The sequence below is a fragment of the Cetorhinus maximus genome, chromosome 18 (assembly GCF_964194155.1).
Source record: "Cetorhinus maximus chromosome 18, sCetMax3.hap1.1, whole genome shotgun sequence".
Lineage (NCBI taxonomy): Eukaryota > Metazoa > Chordata > Chondrichthyes > Lamniformes > Cetorhinidae > Cetorhinus > Cetorhinus maximus.
The window spans coordinates 42,553,643-42,573,481 of record NC_135896.1 but is presented as its reverse complement, the minus strand read 5'-3'; the positions used below and the strand labels follow the sequence as shown (position 1 = coordinate 42,573,481).

General features: G+C 45.0%; 1 protein-coding gene across 2 annotated transcripts in view; it reads right to left on the bottom strand.

The window, feature by feature from the left end:
* Nucleotides 1–17,702: 17,702 nt before the first annotated feature.
* Nucleotides 17,703–19,839, bottom strand: part of pld4 (phospholipase D family member 4) — a 66,853-nt gene continuing 64,716 nt past the window's right edge. For both annotated transcript variants that reach the window (XM_078562517.1, XM_078562518.1), the window contains exon 11: nucleotides 17,703–19,738. In XM_078562517.1, the coding sequence (XP_078418643.1) occupies nucleotides 19,527–19,738 (212 nt within the window). In that variant the 3' untranslated portion in view covers nucleotides 17,703–19,526. The remainder of the gene's footprint in view (nucleotides 19,739–19,839) is intronic.

Below are 19,839 nucleotides of genomic sequence, written 5' to 3'. Positions count from 1 at the left end.
TGGAGGATGATGATGAGATGCAGTGAGGACAGTCCTGACATCCTCACCTAGCATCAGTGAACCTGTGTGTCTGTTGGCGGCACACATGCCCTCACTGCTCAGGCTCATGTCATGGACGCGCAGCGGAGATCCTAATAGTCACTACATTCCAGGAGGATGATGATGACATGCAGTGAAGACACTCCATAGATCTTCACATTGCCTCTGTGAATGTCTCACTCCTGTCTGGCTGAGGGTAGTTCGCTTGCGCTCTGTGATCAGGGTCATATCATGGAGATGCAGCCATGAAACTTTAAATGCACCTGATTCTTTGACCGCCTTCAGCACCTGTCCCCTTCAGGTGCACAGCGTCACCAGTCACAGTTGCTGAAGAGATGAGGGGCCAGCCTGACCTCAAAGATGCTGAGAGCACACAGAGAGAATGATGGAACTCTGTGACTCCTGCCCGTGACATTCTGGCAGCAATGTCAAGCACCATTGAGGTGCAGGCATCAGTAATGTGTCCAGTGAGTGTGAAGCTAGACCACTACTTTGGTCTGAAGGTTACACACTTCACAGGGAAGAGGTGCTGGACTGAGACACCTGCCTTAATCTTGTGCCGGAATATCTGAGTGACACGAACACTGCTTATCATAACAAGGGGAAATATGCAAGGAGACCTTCTTGGGAGTTTATTTACAATAGTGAATATTAAATACAAGTAATCCTACCAGTGTTGGCCTCGGTGTGTTGGCATGCCAGCCCTATCGCCTCAAACTGAAGGTGCACAGACTCTTCCATCGTGCCTTGCAACCTGAGGAGTGCAGTAGACATCCCTTCCTCATGTTCCAAGTTTGCCTTTGCAGCCCTGCAACTGAGGTATGACCGATTAACTCAGCAGATTTCTGGTCTCCAGCAGTCCTCCGAGTGCTGAAAGCCTTGGAAGTCCTTGCCGCCATCTGCTGTGGACCAGACAGTGTGATGTGCTCATCAGATTGTGACCCCAAGACTACACTAGAACTAGGTCCCACCAAGGTGAGTGTCTCTGTGCTGGTGGTTGAGCGCTGTGACAGGACTTTAATTATGGTGTCATCAGATTGTTCTTCTGAGGTGTCTTCGAGGCTGGAGTCGAGGACCTGGCTCGTGGACCCCCTCAGCTGCTTCCCAGGTGTGCCTACGAAAGCAAGGAGGGATAATTAGTGCATGGCAGGGGACTGCGGAACAGGGGAACTGACTCACAGCATGGTTGTCCAATGGATGTTGCAATGCTGGATCCACATTTGGCAAAGCACCTCATAGCTCACCGTTAGCACAGGACTGGTCCAGATGGTCACCAGCCAGCTGGATGGCTCTGTTTTCAAGATCTATGAGGACCTTGATGTTGGGCATTCCATCATCAGTCTGCGGCCTCTCCCTTTTGTTATCTCTCTGCATGAATACAGATGGAGAGTGTAAGCAGGGTGCCAAACAGGCCAGGTGATAAGGATGCCTGGCATGTGTGGGTGGTGAGTGATGCCATGGATGGGATGAGGACATGATCTGCAGGGCAGATGAAGGTGTGTTTGAAAGACTGAATGGTGATGTCCCTTGAACTGGCAGTGAGTGAGATCCCTGTGGATGTGTGATGGGTTTGTGAGTGTGTGAGTTGAGAGTGATGAGAAGAGTGACTTACCATAGTGGAACGAAGGAGATCATTCATTGTCTTTTGGCATTGTGTATCTGTCCTCTTTTGCAGGGTGTTGGTGCTGACCACTGCTGTCACAGCCTCTGATGCTCGATTGGTGACCTTGCTTGCAGGTCCTCGCCCAGAGCAGGGGTAGAGGACTACACGGTGGGCCTCCAAAGTGACCAATAGGCGCCCAAAGAATGTGTCACTAAATTGGAGGGCAGCTATGACTTTGCAGCAGCTTCCAATGCCTTAGACAATGCTAGCTCTGTGCAGGGGCGCCATTTAAATATGGCGTCCGGATTACCGAAGGCCTGAGGTGACGGTGGGGCGAGTGAAACAGAGGCCGCGATCTGGTGTGTTTCCTGAGAATGCATTATTTATGAGGCAGGACGTGCTGGGAATGGGAAGATACGATGTGAAAAGCCGCCATTGCGGCCGGCGGGTAAAAGGTCCTTTCTCCCGCCCGCTACCTCACTTTGCAAAACGGGGACAATCCTGCTCATACTGTTGAAGGAGGTATTACATCCCACCTCTCCCCCACCAGCACCGTCCCTGGCACTGCTTAAGAGCACATTGTAATAAGTTAACGAATCACTGGCGGCAAACACAAGTGGGAAACTTAATTGATTTTATCCTGCCTGACCTAAGACACTGAGGGTGAAATCATCCCAGATTTGCACTAAGTGCGGTAGCAGGTGGGTAAAACGACATTTTACCTGCCGGCCGCAATGGCAGCTTTTCATGCCATAATGCCCCAAACCCACTGCATTATTTATGTATTCCCGGGAAACACATCGTTTCCATGGCGGGCGGGCTCTCATTCGCCCACCACACCATTCCCTCGCTACTTCATCATACTGGGCACCACAGTTGAAGTCTAGCCATGGGCACACATCTCAATGCTTCCAGCCCAGGACTGCTGCACAGGAGACAGGATTACCCAGAAAGGCAAAAAGACTGAAGGGGCCTGCTTCAGTGACGCGTCCCTTGAGTGCCTTTTGAACACCGTGGAGGCCTGCTGTGATGTTCTCTACCCTCGTTCTGGCCACAGGGTGGGCAACTGCATCGCCAATCCAGCATGGGAGATGGTGATCAGTGTCAATGCCCTCCAAAAGAGGACAGCTACCCAGTGCCGCAAGAGGATGAATGGTCTCATTCGTTCAGCCAGGGTAAGTCACTCTTCTCATCACTCTCAACTCACACACTCACAAACCCATCACACATCCACAGGGATCTCACACCTCAAGGGACAACACCACTAAATCTCTCACACACCCTCACATCTCCATCAGGTTCATACCTTCTTGAGCTTGTGTCCTCATCCCGTCCATGTCTCCGCTCACCACACAAACATTCCACACAGTGCCATGTCTCCTGCTCACACTCTCTCCATCTGTTTCCATGCAGGAGAAGCCTGCTCACATCAGCAGGGAGAGGTCCCAGACCAGGGGTGCAGTGGCCCACACTAGGCCCCTCACTCACGTTGAGGAGCGTGCCATCAGACTGTGAGGACATGGACCATGCCTGCAGTGACAGTGAGGTCGGCGGCGAACACCCTCATGAGGATCATGCACCACATCATCCCTCTCAATGCACATGTGAATGTCCCGCTTTTGACTCTGCTGACCTGCAAGCTTGGATTCACAATCTGGTGGTCACCGCACGGACACGTGTCTGCAGCAGGAGGAGGCAGGTTCGGCTGAGCTCCTCAACACTCGTAGGACTGCTGGGGAACAGGGAGGTCCGACTCAGATGATGAACCTCTGGATTTGGCCTTTCAGCTCATCCTGGAGAGTTGCAGAAAGCGTGCGAACATCACACAGAGCTATTGGAAACACTCAGCAGACTGGCATGCGAGTGCGTCTGCCTGCTCTCTGATGAAGTGGTGCCCACATGTACGTGTATGGAGGTCTCCATGGGGAGGATGGCGAACGCCATGGAGACCCTGGTCCAGCAGAACGTGGAGATGTGTGCAGATCTGCATTCCGTCGCGGGAGCTTTGGGTGAGTTCCTGCAGTGGCCACGCAAGAGGGAAATGAGGCACCTCGATGTCCCTCCAGGTGTTACTTCCCCTCATGGAGTCAGGCCATGGCCCCCAGTTACCCGAAGGGAGGAGGAGCGGCAGCTGGAACCCCATGGTTATCCACACAGGAATCTCAGAGGCTGTCTTCTCCCTCCAAGTCCCTTTGCCTATGAGCCCCTCAACCTAGTCCTCTGTCACCGCAGAGGGAGCAGCCAGCCTATGAGTGATTCTGGAGGATGTAGTGTGTGTGTGGCAGCGCCTTTTTGAGCCTCATGCATGCACTCTCCCACACACACGGATCCTTCACGTATCACACTCACCTCAGTGTCCTGAGCATTTCCAATGCTGCCTGCTGGGGTTCACTTTCAGTTGTCCATCTGAGCTGACCCGCATCTCCGCCCACCCACTGATCACACCCCCATCTGATCTCGCCCACCATGACTCTCATTTCACTTTCAATTTAGACAGCATGGCCTTGATTCACTTTTTTGTAAGATCCCCCGCCTATTCCCCTCCCCCAGTCACCCATTTCCTTTCCCCCATCACAGTTGACCCCCAGGCATAACCTTCCACCTCTCCACCGTGACCTACCAGCCACAACCCTTTGCCTTTGGGGATGTCCAGGTGAATGTGCAAGTTCCCCTGCTTCCCAAAGTCCTACCCCCATCTACGTTAACCACCCCGACCTCCTCCTTCCCACCCCCAGGGTCTGTGTCTGCCTCTGAGTCCCCAACAACTACCCTCGCCGTCCCTTCCACTGCGACCGTTGAACCCTCACCCTCCCACCCTACCGCCTCACTCTACCCTCGGCCATTCTCACCGTTCCCTCATTCCACACCCATCCTCAATTCGCTCCCCAGAAAGCAGTCATGGACTCATCTTTGCATGTTCCCCTGGACATCCCCCACTCTGGACCCCTTCCCTCCTTGGAACCCCTCCCCCACTGGACTCCCCCACCACCCCCCCCACCCCCCACCTCCCCCCACCCCGCCACCCTTGGTCCTCCCCACTCCCACCCCGGACTCCACCACCGCTCAGTCCTTCTCCCTTCCTGAATCCTTCAGACACCCTTACTTTAGCCGCCACCTTTAGTCCTTCCCACTTCCCGACTCCTTCCTCCACCCTTACTTCTTCCTCCAGCCTTATTTCCTCCCCTCTCCGCAGTCCTTCCTCTTCCTCCTGGAGTCCCTCCCCTCTCTGCATTCCTTCCTCCCCCAAGACTCCCTCCCTTCTCTGCACTCCTTCCTCCTTCCAGACTTCGTCCCTCTCACCGCACTCCTTCCTCCTCCTGGACTCCCTTTCTTTCCCCACACTCCTTTCTCCCCCTGGACTCCCTCCCCTCTCTGCACTCCTTCCTCCCCCAAGACTCCCTCCCTTCTCCAGACTACTTCTTCCCCACAGGCTCCTTCCCCACTCTGAACTTCTTCCCTCACACCTTCCACCCCCCTTACACCTACCTCCCCAGTTGCTGTCTTCTCCCCGTTACCCTGTTCTCCCCCTACTTCCTCCCCCTCACCCCAACCTGGCACCTTCATGCCCCCCCACTCCCAACCTCACCCCATCCTGACACCTCTTCCTCTTCCAGTTGAACCTAGACCTTCGTCTCCCACCCCCGGTGCATCTTCCTATCCCAAACACAGCTGGGCTTTCCTCTCCACTTCCTCAACCATCAACCGTTGTGAGTAGACCCTCAACGGTGACTTTCCAACATCCGTGAGCTGCTTCACAGCAGAGCCCCGGCCATGAGAGTCCACCCAGCATGCCATGGACATTCCCCCAGCGTGCTGTTGGTGTCGGGCTCCAGCATCTTCTGCTCCTCAGGCGTTCGCGATGTGAGCGAGGCCCTGGTGGGTAAGTCCCGACTTCTGCGCATCACACTTGTCAAGACACGTTCTGCACCAGCGTGTTTTCCTGCCGACGTGGGCGGATGATCCACCTGGGGGGTGGGGGGAAGGGGATGATTCCAGCAGGCTGGCTTTATAATGATATGCAGATGTATCACAATGAAGTCCCCGATGTCTGATGTCAGGGAACGTGGCCTGACAGCGACAGGCTGAGCGGACAATCGCAAACTGGTTTCACGACGTTGTGTAAGCAATTTTTGGCCTTCTCGCCATATTGTCTGTTCACACTGCCGAGACCATAAGACCATAAGGCACAGGAGCAGCATCAAGTCTGCTTCACCATTCAATGAGATCATGGCTGATCAGTTAATCCTCAACTCCACTTTCCTGCCTTTTTCCCATAACCGTCGATTCCCTTACTGATTAAAAATCTGTCTATCTCAGCCTTAAATATATTTAACGACCCACAGTGCGAGAGGAGGTCCCTGGGACAGGCATTCAGCAACGCCAAGAGGATCTAGTCTACCCAGAGGACCTAGCATCTAGTCTATACTCAAGTAGGAGTAAGAGTAAAATAAAAGCAAGGGTCCATATTCTTTTTAGTTAAGATATGTCTGGGAAGTTCAGTCCCGTGATTTGCACATCTTGCACTATGTGGGAAATCCTAGGCATTCCTGGCAATCTGGACAACCATGTGTGCATCAGGTGTCTCTGACTGGAGCAACTTGAGCTCCAGGTTTTGGAGCTTGAGGCGTAGCTGGGGGCACTACGGTGTATTCACGAGGCTGACAGGTTCGTGGATAGCACGTTTCAGGATGTGGACACCCCATAATTTAAGAAAGTGCAAGCAGAGAGGGAATGGGTGACTTCCAGACAGAAGGGGACCAGGCAGGTAGTGAGGGAATCCCCTGAGTGCATCTCGCTCGCAAACCGTTTTTCAGCCTTGGAAAACGGTGAGAGTGACAGTTCCTTTGTGGAGGCCAACCAGAGCCAAGGCCATGGCACTGTGGGTGGTCTAGCTGGTTGCGGGTGGGAGAGGAAGAAGTGTGGAAGGGCAATATTAGTAGAGGACTCTTTAGTGAGGGGAGTAGGCAGGCGCTTCTGCAACCGTAGATGTGACTCCAGGATGGTATGTTGCCTCCTGGGTGCCAAGGTCAAGGATGCCATGGAACAGCTGCAGGACATTCTAAAGGGGGAGGGTGAACAGCCAGAGGTCGTGGTCCATGTTTGGACCAATGACATAGGAAGAAAGAGAAATGAGGTCCTGCAAGCAGACTTTAGGGAGTTAGATAGAAAATTGAAAAGCAGGGCTTCAAAGGTAGTAATCTCCAGATTACCCCAGTTCCACACAGTACTGAGTATAGGAACAGAAGGAAAGAGTAGATGAATGCGTGGCTGGAGAGACGATACAGGAGAGGGGACTTTAGATTCCTGGGGCATTGGGACCGTTTCTGGGGGAGGTGGGACCTGTACAAGTTGAATGGGTTACATCTGAACAGGAACGGGACCAACACGAATGGGAGGTTTGCTAATGCTGTTGGGGCAGATTTAAACTATATTGGCAGGGGGGGTTGTGATCCTGAAAAGTAGTTCAGAGGGGAGAGAAGCTGAGATGGAATTAGAAGTTAAAACACTAGTAAGTGAATCTGAAAGGCAGAGGAAACATTCTGTGGGGGGATGCATCACATTTCAACAACAATCCTTTCCTCTGGTCAAAACGTACTAATAGGTTGGACGAGTGCAACAATTGTTTCACCTTAGTGAAAGCTTCTTTCTGGGGTGCCTCCCAAGACCAATGTTGGTTCTTCTTGAGTAGAGAATGCAGGGGGGCCAGTTCTGTAGACAAATTGGGTAAGAACCGCCCATAATAATTGGTTATTCCCAAGAATGATTTGAACTCTGAGGTGTTCTTTGGGTGCAGGTGCCTCTCTTATGGCTCTCACTTTCTCCTCAACCTGGTGGAGGCCCTGTGAATCCACCCGGTGACCCAAATAGATTACCTCCCTTGCTTGGAACGTGCACTTTCCTTTTTTTAAGCGCACTCCAGCCTGCAAGAAACATTTTAAGTCTTCTTCCAAGTTCGCCAAATGCTCCTTTTCAGTGAGTCTTGTAACCAGAACATCATATAAATAAACTACAATGTGGGGCAGTCCCTGCAATAAACTTTCCACTGTTCTCTGGAAGATGGCGCAAGCTGAGGAGACACTGAAAGGTAATCGTGTATATTGGTACAAACCCCTTTTGGGTATTAATTGTGACAAATTCCCGGGAGGCCTTCTCTAACTCTAATTGTATTTTTGTAGTAGCTCAGGTATTCCACTTGCTCTTAGCTGGAAAATTTCAACCCATTCTAATTTAATCTCCTTTAGCCAGTTTCGTCCCAGGAGACTTGGCCCTTCACCTGGTACCACCATCAAGGGAAGCTTTGCTGATTGGCTTCCGTAATGGACAGTAACTCTACTTATCCCTTTGACTTGGATGTCTTCCCCTGTGCCCTTAATTTGGCATTAGTTTCTTCTAAATTTAGGTCATGTTCTCGATTCTTCAAATATCGGAAGGTATGCTCACAAATCACTGTAGTGGAAGCTCCTGTGTCCACTTTCATACGAATAGGTCTGCCATTCACTTTTACTATTACATAACTTGGTTCTGTTTTCCCTAACTTCAAATTAAATAATGAATAAATATCTGAATTTGTTGCTTCAGTCTCTTCTACACTATAAATCCCACAGGGTTTTCTCATTTTGTTTGAAAGTCTGCCTGATTCTTTCCTTACACCATCTCATTATGTTTCCGTTTCGATGACAATAAAAACATTTGATTTTTTTAAACTGCCAGTCATTGCTAGTCAGCTTATTTCCACCTCTGTTGCTACTATTCCATATTTTGCTGCTGAGTCGATTCTTTTTACTTTTCTGTTCGTGGTGGCTGTTTCCTGCCTCTCTGCAGAGCCTTGCATTTTCACGCCCTTTCCTTGCATTTTCACGCCCTTTCCTTGCATTTTCACGCCCTTTCCTTGCATTTTCACGCCTTTTCCTTGCATTTTCGTGCCCTTTCCTTGAATTTTCACGCTCTTTTCGGCTGGGGCTTCTCTCCCCATGGTGGAGGATGGCACCATTTTGCACTCCCTGTATGGTTTTTGAATCCTTTACTGCGCTTTCCATGGCCAGTCCTGTCTCTAGGCCTTCTTAAAATCCAAATTTGTTTCGGACAGTAATCTCTTCTGAATTGTGTCCTCATAAACACCGCACACTAAACAGTCTCTGAGCATATCGTTTAAAGATGTACCAAGCTTGCAATGTTCTGTTAACTGTTTCAAACTTGCCACATAACAAGCAACTGTCTCCCCTGGGGCTATGTTCCTTGAATTAAACTTGAAACGTTGCATCGTCACCGAGGGCTTTGGCTGGTAACGACCCTTCATGAAGTCCACCAATTTGTCAAAATTTTTCAAATCTGGGGCACTGGATGCCATCAAACTTCGAATTAAGCCATAGGTTTTATTCCCGCGTGCAGATAAGACAATCGCCCGTCTCTTCTCTTCCCCTGTAATGTCGTTTGCTTGGAAATAGAATGCAAGGCGTTCAATATATTGAGACCAATCAACCATGGCCAGATTGAATGGATTAATTCTCCTCAATTGTGGCATGCTTTAGAGGATTGCTTCGATGAATTGAACAGAAACTTCTACTTCGACTGTGCGACGTGCAGCCCAATTTTGATTATTTTGATTTCCTCCATGATTTTACTCTTGAAGCTGGTTCGTTGTATCTTTCTTCTATCCTTGTTTTATCCTTCTTTCCCCTTGTCACCGGTTTGTTGCGTCCTTGTCACAAGTTTGTTGGCATCGTTTATTCTCGTTTTATCCTTGCTTTATCCTCATTTTATCCTCATCACCAGTTTATGGTGACTTGTGAGTCACACTTGCACTCTTGATGCAGGGTGATTGAGTTGGTACTTCAGATAGAGTAGTTCTGCAGATACTTCTTAGGTGGAACACATTCTGTTTATTTACAAGGTACTAAGCAGCTTCACATGCGTGTTTCTACACCAAACTCTATCTACATACTTCTGCTGCTCACTTGCAGACTACTGACTCCTAGCTAACTATTAACTCCTCTGCCATTTCCTGGTTCCCCAATATTATTTCCCCAGCTTCATTCTCTAAGGGGCCTATGTTCACTTTGACCTCTCACTTCCTTTTTATATATTTAAAGAAGCTCTTACTGTCAGTTTTTGCTAGTTTACCCTCAAAGTTTATTGTCTCCCTCTTTATTATTTCTTTGCTCAACTTTTGTTGGTTTTTAAAACTTTCCTAATCCTCTGGTTTACCACTAACCTTTGCCATGTTGCATGTTTTTTCTTTCAATTTAATGCTATCCTTAACTTCCTTGGTTAACGATGGTTACTTTATCCCCTTCCTGAAATCCTTCTTCCTCATTTGGATGTATCTTTGTTGTGAGTCAAGAACTATTTTCTTAAATACCTGCCATTGTTCATCAACTGTCTTCTCTGCTAAAGTCTTTCCCAGTCCACTCCAGCCAACCCTGCCCTCATTCCTTTGTTTTTTGGCCTTCTCGCCATATTGTCTGCTCACGCTGCCAAAAATGCCCGATGCCAGTGGGTGCAGAAAATTTCGCCCAGAATCTTTTTGGGGACTTTTTCTTCAGCATCCAGTAGTAGTTGGGCTGCTCATGGCCTGGTGCAAATGGGGATGATTCCGGTGAGCTGGGCTTATAATGATATGCCGATGTATTACAATGAGGTTCCCGAGATCCGACGGCGGGAAATGTGGCCCGCCATTGATGGGCAGAGCGGACGACTGCAAACTGGTTTCACGACATTGTGAAACCGATTTTTCTCTTTGCATCAGTCCTGGGCTGGAAGCACTGAGAGGTGTGCGCACGGCACATGGTGCCCGACCTGATGAAACAGCGATGTGACAACATAGCAAGTGAATTGGAGCCCGCCCGCCATTGAAACGGTGTGTTTCCCAGAAAAACATCATTAATAAGGTGGGATTAAGACGATACAGCGTGAAAAGCCGCCATTGCGACTGGCAGGTAAAACGTCCTTTTTCCTGCCTGCTACCACATTTAGTGCTAATCTGGGATGATTCTGCCCTCTGTGTAGAATTTTGGTGGGACAGTGGGAGCAATGCTCTGTGACCCATTGCTGGCACATGCGTTACTCCCTCCAAGATTGGTTCCCCCTCCTGGCTTGCTTCCTGGTTTAGTGTTATAGTTGGATAATTGCCTTCCTGCACCAGTCTGGTTGTAATCTAATTAGTTTTGGCCTCCTGATGCCAGTTCTGCTTACTTTGTGCCCACTTTTGGGTAGAAGTCAAAATACTGCCATCATCTTTATGAAACTCAAGTAAGGAAAATATCGAAAGGATTGAACTGATGCAGCAGCCAGCACTGAAATTCCATACTTGCAACTCAAGACCTGCAAATTCCTAACTTTATTAATGTCTGAAAAAAAACAATTAAAAGGAAAAATAGAGGGAAGAGGACAGCTGAAAGGCTTTGCACATCAGCATCATAAAGAACTCAATGAACAATTCATATTTCCTACCAGTAACAGAGTGGCTAACAGGACTTAACAAATACAGTACTGAATATATATGTACACACAGGGAAATGACTCAAATGCAGTACTGAATATATATATATACACAGAGAATTGACTCAAATACAGTAATGAATATATATATACACAGGTAAATGACTCGAATACAGTACTGAATATATATACACAGAAAAATGACTCAAATACAATACTGAATATTTATATATACACACAAGGAAATGACTCAGATCTCAAGTCAGTTCAGAAAAGCTGCAAATCACAGAATTCCTGACCGATCAGATGCACTGTTTTATTTGGAATACTGACTGTAATTCTTTGAAGTACATCACTCTGTATTATTACCTAATATGGATTGAAGTGCAGCAGATTGCTTTTCATGAGTAAACTTGGCAGACTTGGGTAGAACAAATCATGTAAACACAGACTCCTCTGCATCTCTGCACAAAATTATGTAGAGTTCTGTTTTGCTGCCGACCTTTTTTAGATAGCTTGTCACCCATTACCAGAACTGCAAGCATTGTAAAATTGAATTAACTTTTAAACTTCTATTATGTGTGTATTCTTGCTCAAAAATGCTAAATAAGGAAGTGAAAACTCTGTTCTGAAGATATGTTGCTTCTTCGCTAAATGGAAAATTCCATATTTAGCAATGAACATTTTTCAAAATATTCTCAAGCTGTTATATTTATTTTTTATTGTGTTGGTGACTGTGTTATCATGGTAAATTAGAAAACCTTTGTCTACACTGAGGTTATTGGTGTTGATTCTTTCCTACATGCTGCAACTGCTCAGTCAACACACAGTTGCAGTGTGGAGTGAGCCTTTGTTATGCCAAATCATAAAAGGACAATAAAGATTAATACTGAGGACAACAAGAAAAAGGAAAGAACATTTTCGAAATCATCTGTGCCCTTTCATGACTAAATTAGGTATGTTACACTTCTGTTAATGTTACATTACATTTCACATTAGCTTCCCTCAAGATGCATTGCAATACAAAATGTTATCTTAACCTTTAGACAACATGCAGCAGGGGAAGGTTCAACCAGTATTGTACAACTCTTGCTAGTAGTTGTGTAGGCCTGTGGACAGTGAGGTCAGCATCGGATTTAACTGTCTGTGACTTCCTGTCACTCAGGGGAATTTTAATCTCCTCCTGCCTGGTGCGAGCAGGCTGTTTGAGCTGTTAAAATAAGACTGGTGTACTTCCTGCCCAGTGCCCACTGCCATTTTAACTGCATGCATTTCTCAGTTAATCGAGGCTTCTCCCGTTACAGGCATTACTATAATGCTCATTGTATATTATTAAAACATGTACAGAAAAACTTTGAATAAAAGCACTTTGTCCTACACTGTGCTCCCTTTCTCCCCATTCTTCTGTTGCTTATTCTGTATTTCTGTAAAGTTAATGGGCTGTAATTTGCTGTGTCAAGTGTGAAGATGGATTTTTTCAAAATATTTTTGGGAATATGGTGGTATTCTGTAAAGAAGGGTGTGTGGGTGTGGATGTGTCCATGATTAATTGAACTGGGAGATAGTTGGTAAAGACAGCTTGTCTGTGGGAACTGAGAGATGAAAGGTAAAGGAGCTGGATGTATGCATTTGTAATGAGAGGCTATGGTGAAGTTGGAATTACAAGTAAATAAGTTGGGTTTTAAAATTTGCATTATGAGATAAGAAGGGACTTGATTTTTCAGCTGTTAAATTTCAAAGGGGAGCTTAGAAATGACAAGGTACTTTTACAACTTACAAAGGTTTCATAAGTAAACAAGGGAAGGTTATTAAATTTTATTTGACCTTACAGTGGAGGTAATAGGAAAACATGAAAGATTTTTATATTTTGGAGAAGTTGAATCAAAGGAGGTACTTAGGACAATGGAATCCAAGATGAAAGGGGAAAAAGGTATTTAAGAAAGATGTTGAGCTGAGTTGTGTAGCTGAGTGGGGGAGATGTCCTGAGACCAAATCTGTGCTGGAAAAAGGTGTGAAAATTGTGAACTTGAAGCAGCCATTGAGTTTTCAAGCTGGAGACATATTTGCTTTCAGAACGCAGTCTGTTTCTGAACCTTTCTTTTGGGATTTCCACAAAAGAGTGGAAGAGAATAAGAAATCAAGAGGTTTTTATTTACTAAAGTGACAGAAGCTTTTGCCTTGGGTAATATTACTGGATTTTTGTGGTTAAAAATCTATAAGGGAGCTGTTGCCAAGTAGTTTACTTGTCTGTCTGACCAAGTGGGTTTTTTGGGGATGTTTTGTTAAACTATTTCAACTGTGTAACTTTAATCTTGTCTGCTTCAGTTTTTTTTCATCTTCTTAATAAATGTGTGCATTTTAAGATCCTAAAAGTGCTACTTGGATTTTATGCTTCTGGGATCAGTAGCTTTTTCCCTCATTTTCAAAATACAAAAAAAAAGGTTATGATTAGTAAGACAAGTTTCCCTCTGGGGTTTAGTTTGCTCAGCAAATAACATTGGCTGTGGTCATAACACAGGGCAGCTAAAGACATCCACCATTAACTAGATTTGGGGCTAAATTTTTCCAACAATAAACAAGTCCCACTTCCAGGGTGGGCCCCTGTGCGGATATTTTACCAGTGGCGGTAATTGAAGACGTCAGCCTAACCCACAAGAACTGCCAGACCAATCAGAGGACCAGCAGCTTAGCAGCCTGGGCAGTGTCAACACTAGCAGTGGCCACTGCTGAGGCTTCAAGATGAAGGAGGGAGCACCAGGCAAGTTAATTCTAAACAGCTGGGGAGAGCCAGGCAGGCCACGGTAATGGGGGTGTGGGTGGTCACCTTCAGCTGTGTAGCCACAGATGTGGCAGTATGTCACCAGGGGGTCTCTCCATGAGCCATGGAACAGCCATTAAGGAGGGCATCCCCAGGAACCCACTGACAGGTCACCAGGGTTTACCTACCACATGGCGGCAGGCCCTCCAAACGCAGGTGAAATACCAGTAGGGACATGAAGTGGCCCTCATTTGGGCACTTAAGTGGCTGAATTGGCCTCCCGGTCCCTGCCCCTGGTAATATGCCATGGCAGAGCTGCCAACATCAGGACCCCCTTCCAACACCTTCCCTTACCAACTCTTCCATCTCTCAGCTCACCTTCAATTCAGCCTAGGTCTTGCCACATTAGGGTTTATTTTTTTTTTGCATTGTAAGTTGCTGAAAGTGTGAGCTGATAAGACTGAGGCAAGGGTAACATCTGTGACCTGAGTGAACGGGGAAAGCAACTGTATATCTCCTTAACCAATCAGATTTTTTTTCCGTTCATGAGATGTGGGCATCATTAGCTAGGCCAGCATTTATAGCCCATTCCTAATTGTCCTTGAGAAGGGGGTGGTGGGCTGCCTCCTTGAACCACTGCAGTTCATGAGTTGTAGGTACACCCACAGTGCTGTTAGGGAGGGAGTTCCAGGATTTTAACTCAGTGACAGTGAAGGAATGGTGATAAATGGTATGTAGCTTGGTGGTGGTGTTCCACCACCAAGTGGTCAGCTGCCCTTGTCCTTTGAAGTGGTAGAGTTGGAAGGTGAGTTTGGAAGGTGTGTTGAAGGGCCCTTGACGAGTTGCTGTGGTGCATCTTGCAGGTGGTACACACTGCTGCCACTGTGCAGCAGTGGTGAAGGGAGTGAATGTTGAAGGTGGTGGTGCTGATAGGAAGGGAATTCCAGGATTTTGACCAAGCAATAGTGAAGGAACGGCTATATATTTCCAAGTCAGGATGGTGAGTGGCTTGGAAGGGAACTTCCAGGTGGTGGTATTCCCATGTGTCTGCTGTCCTTGTCCCTCTAGATGGTTTGCAAGGTGCTGTCTAAGGAGCGTTGGATGGGCTGCCACTTGAGCCTTGTCCTGGATGGTGGCAAGCTTCTTGAGTGTTGTTGGAGCTGAATTCATCCAGGCAAATGGAGAGTATTCTATCACTCTCCTGACTTGTGCCTTATCAATGGTGGACAGGCTTTGGGGAGTCAGGAAGTGAGGTACTCATCACATAATTCCCAGCCTGTACACTGCTCTTGAAGCCACAGTATTTATATGACTGGTCCAATTCAGTTTCTGCTCAATGGTAACCCCCAGGATGTTAATAGTGGGGGATTCAGCAATGCTAATGCCATGGAATTTCAAGGGGAGATGATCAGATTGTCCCTTGTTGGAGATGGTCACTGTCTAAAACTTGCATGCTTCAAATGAAGGCCTGAATGTAAGCAACATAAGGACTCAGAAGGAAGTGTGAATTAGAACAGGTGAATTCAATATCAAATCAAATACAAAAAGAGAAATAAAGATAAGGACATATTTGATTAGGTGAAAAAGAAGAAAAAGAGACAGAAAGTAAAAGCAAAAAAAACCTGACATTCTTATAAAATCTCCAACAACAATTAAAACTTCAGAGAATGAGACTCCACACTTGTAATAGTTACTTCTTAAGTGCCAGAGTGGTTGACTGGCAATAATTAACAGTTATCTCATTGTTAAAAGAACACTTAGACTGAAATGGACATGATTTAACTTTCTGTGGCAAGTTTAGTTTGTACTTACCATGCAAATACATAAGTTCATGCCATTCAATGCATTTGTTGATAGGCCAGACAGCACAATACCAGTTCATGATGCTAACTGCAGAGTGCAACTCAGGCAGTGAGTTTTGGATATTCGAATTTAACCATGCATCTGCCTCTTGCTTGGAGCTGCTGTACCATTTGCACATAAATAACAATGACACTAACCTCAATGTTATTTTGACAGTACATTATCATTCTTAGATACTTCTACTTTTTTAAAACTAATATATCAGACTTGTGAGGCAGATTGTCGAGTCAAAAAATGCTCAATTTTCCATTTTACTTGAATGGGACAATGGAGGGTGGTGGGGACCACTGAAAGGATAATGGCCATGTTGTGTGTTTTGCCTGAAGCAATCACAAGTTTTTTTAGTCTGCACTACATGTGGCAAAAAGTCCACAGTATCTTACTGCAGGGTTTGCTTGAACGTATCTCAAGATTAACTTGAGACACTAATGTATTTAATGTCAGGATACAGGCTGGTACTCATATTAATTTGCCAGCACCTGTATTAAAAAAAACACTTCCAAAATTTATTTTATATAACCTCTTTCCCCTTCCATTAATTTTAGGAAAATTCATTCCCCTAAGTGCTTTCATTCCAAACAGAGTCTCTGGTTTCCTAGGCAACTAATGGGCATTAGTAATGGAAATGATACAAGAAGCAGACTCATTTTGATCTCCCAAGATTCCAAAGGTCACATCCATACTCAATGTCTGAAGAGATATTGTTCACATTCGATTAGTGTTCTTCAAATGGTTTTGAGTTTCTATGATATTTTTGACTTACATCAAGAAAATGGCAGAAATCCAATGTGACTTTTCCATACTGTGTGATATATTAGGAGATCAGGAATATCAGAACTATTTAACTAATAAAGTGACAATGGAACTTAAGATGCACAGCCAAATTAGCATCTGATAAAATTAATTGCAAAACACTACCAGGTCTTTGAAGACATTTACGTCATTAAACAATTGATGGGATGGCAACTGTGCCACATAATTAACTATACTGAAGTCAAAATCCAAGGGGAAAAAAATCAACTTATCAATAAGTCTGAAACAATTAAGTCTGAAACCACCTTGTTCTACACCAGTCAAAATTCTGCACCTTAGAACCAACTCCATCCCTCTTCATTGCAGTCAATTCAGGCTAATCCAATGGTGCATACCCTCAGTGTCCTCTTTTCTCCTCAACTTAACTTCTAACTCCACATGCTACCCACCACCATAATGATTTTCTTTCACCAGCCTTCACATCTACCTCACCCCACCCCCTTCCCACCCCCCCACCCCACTCAGTGCCACTAAAGTGGGTTTATTCCTTTGCCCTCTCTGGACCCAATTACTTTTAATAGATTTCTTACTGTTCTCTCAAGTTCTGTGCTTCACAAGTGCCAACTTGATCAAAACTTCACTGCCGCATGCTATCTCACATTATATTCACTCCCCTGGACTCACCAAATCCTCACTATTCAATGCATCAACTTCAGATTCTTTGTTTTCAACTATAAATCTCTCAATTATCACATCCCTCTCTACCTCTCCAATTGCTTGGACAAGTAGTCTTGCTTGATTTGTTACCTCATATAAAATAAATTTCATTTTTGTGTAGGGGAGATAGCTGCGGTTTATCAAATATTATTATTGGCCACATACTGCCTAAAGTGACTTGACCACTAAGCTAATCAGTTCCCCTTAGATCTGCAACCAGTTTCAAAGGTGAAACTCCCCTAAAACAACTTTTCCCTAAAATCTAGTTCTTTGCTCATTTTGCAGTATTTGATTATCTTGGTGATCTAGGATAATTATTTATTTTATATCAGAAATGTTTCATTTAATACATTCATAGCAAATTTCAGTAAAATAGATTTCAAGTTGTAAGGTCCATTGTATTATTATGCAGAACTTGAAATAAGTCTTCACACATTATGTAACGTTATTCGTAATTCAATTTACTGTAGGACTAGGGTCTGTCACTTTATTAATTGCCTTGTTTGAATTGAATGAAAAAAACAGGTTAACTCCTTGAATGTTTAATTTTATTTGCAGTGTAGTGTGAGAACAACTGTAACTTCAACATCAGCACTGTCACATTGTGTCCCCTTTTTCCCCTTAACGTTCATCGTGCCATGGCTCCAAAGGCACCCACAACCCTTCTATACCTCACCTGGGTGGTCAATCTTCATTCCTGATCATGGACAGTCAGCACTGGAGGGTTTATTCAATGGTGGGGGGTAAGAGAACTGAACTCAATCCTGTCTCTGTCCAGGGTGAAAACATGAGCACTTTCCAGTGCAGGATCACTGAATGACAATTGGAACTTGTTTTTTTTCTCTCTCTCCATCTTGCTAAACTAAAGAAATTAAGGTCAATTGTATTGGTCTTAAAGATGCCATCTAAACTGAGATTAGCTAACGCAGCACAGATGAAGAAAACAAGCTGAGACTTTCCTGGTGCACATGCCAGGATTGCTTTATCATGCAGTGCATTCATCAAATTAGCCTTTGGCCACTCCGACATTAAAACATTTTTCAATGCATTTTATACCAAACAAAAAGATTAGGACTTATAGAATTCCCTTTTTAAACAGCTCATTAAAAATTGCCTTTATGAGAACTTGTCCCTGTATCTAACATATGCGAGCAGTGGGTCTTCCAGGGCTCATTCTGGAGCGTGAAATGGAATAAGCTGTTCCACATTTGTTTTTAATTCAGTTCAATTTTATGTCATGGCTATGATAGTTAATCTGTACCTAATGTGTGCTTGTACCTGTGTTAATTAGATTCATAATGTATATTTTCAAATAATTTCTTTAAAGGGTAATATTACAGTAGTAATATGAAATTCGCCTAGGTGGCCATATGACTACTAAGAGAGTGTTTAGTAGTGTTCTAAAGGCCCATGCTGTGTTAACTATACAGCGTAAGGGATGGTAGATATAATTTAATGTGCATAAATTTACAAAATACAGGAAACAGCACATTACAGCCAATGAAGTGCAGCAATTGTTGTTCCATAGGGAAATACATAATCAAACTGAGTTTGGTGTATTTTACAGTGTGGAGCTGCTGCATGGCAAATTTAATACTCTCACATTCTGCCATTACAATACACGGAGTATGTTCACCAGAAGGCACAACACATGTAAAGTGACAGCAAGTAATGAAAGGAAACTGCTTCAAAATTCTTTGGACCAAATGACATATTCATGAATAAATATCCGGCAGCTGGGATGAGTTTGACTAGATGATGAGATCGCCACTTGGTGATATTATAACGTTTCAATTGCTCCCTGTCTCTTCCTGAACTCAAACTGCTGAAGACCACCTTCAGATTGCAGGTGAGATGTGCTGGGGGTTTGGAGATGTGTCTCCAATGTGATGTCAAATGTGGTTATTAGCGTCACACAACATTTTCAAGCATTGCAGCAAAATGGAGACCGTTTTGCTGCTACATTATAGCATATATAAGTGAATACAACCTTAGGTCGTGTCCTGACATTACAGAATGATTTACTGTTTCATTCATAACTTCCCATCAGTGTGGGCTTAAAGAAATGTAATAGTTCAGGCCATGAATCTTAATTTACAGTGTGTTTGCACTAACTGGAAAAGCGATGTTATTTTATTCCCAATATTCAAAATGACATTAACAGCTTAGCTTGTATTTATGCATATTGCAGGAAAATATACCTGCCAGCGGCAGTGGACTTTCAATAATCTAATGGTTTACTTTGAATCCCTTTCTCCCTCTAACATCCAACAAAATCCCTGCAGACATAACTAGTAAGTGTGATTGTGGGGGTTAAGATGATTTCTTTTTCTGCAAGGCACCTACAAAGCATCATTATAGCCCATTAATTTTAAATGGAAAATTGGAATTATCTTTCAGATCATCCAAGGTCACAGAATAGTTGGAATTCCAATCCCTTTGAAACAGCCTCTTTAGCTGATGGTGAGCTGTATCACCAGCCTCTTCATTATTCTCTGCAGTCTGATTAATGAGCAGGCCCACTCCAGTCGTAGAGTTGAAGTAGTCATAAGACCAATTTGAAGTACCTGGAAGCCAATAAGATTTATTTAATAATTTAATATAGCATTTACAGTTTGAAGCAAAATAGAACCACCCCCAACCCTCTCCAAAATCTGATGAATGTACA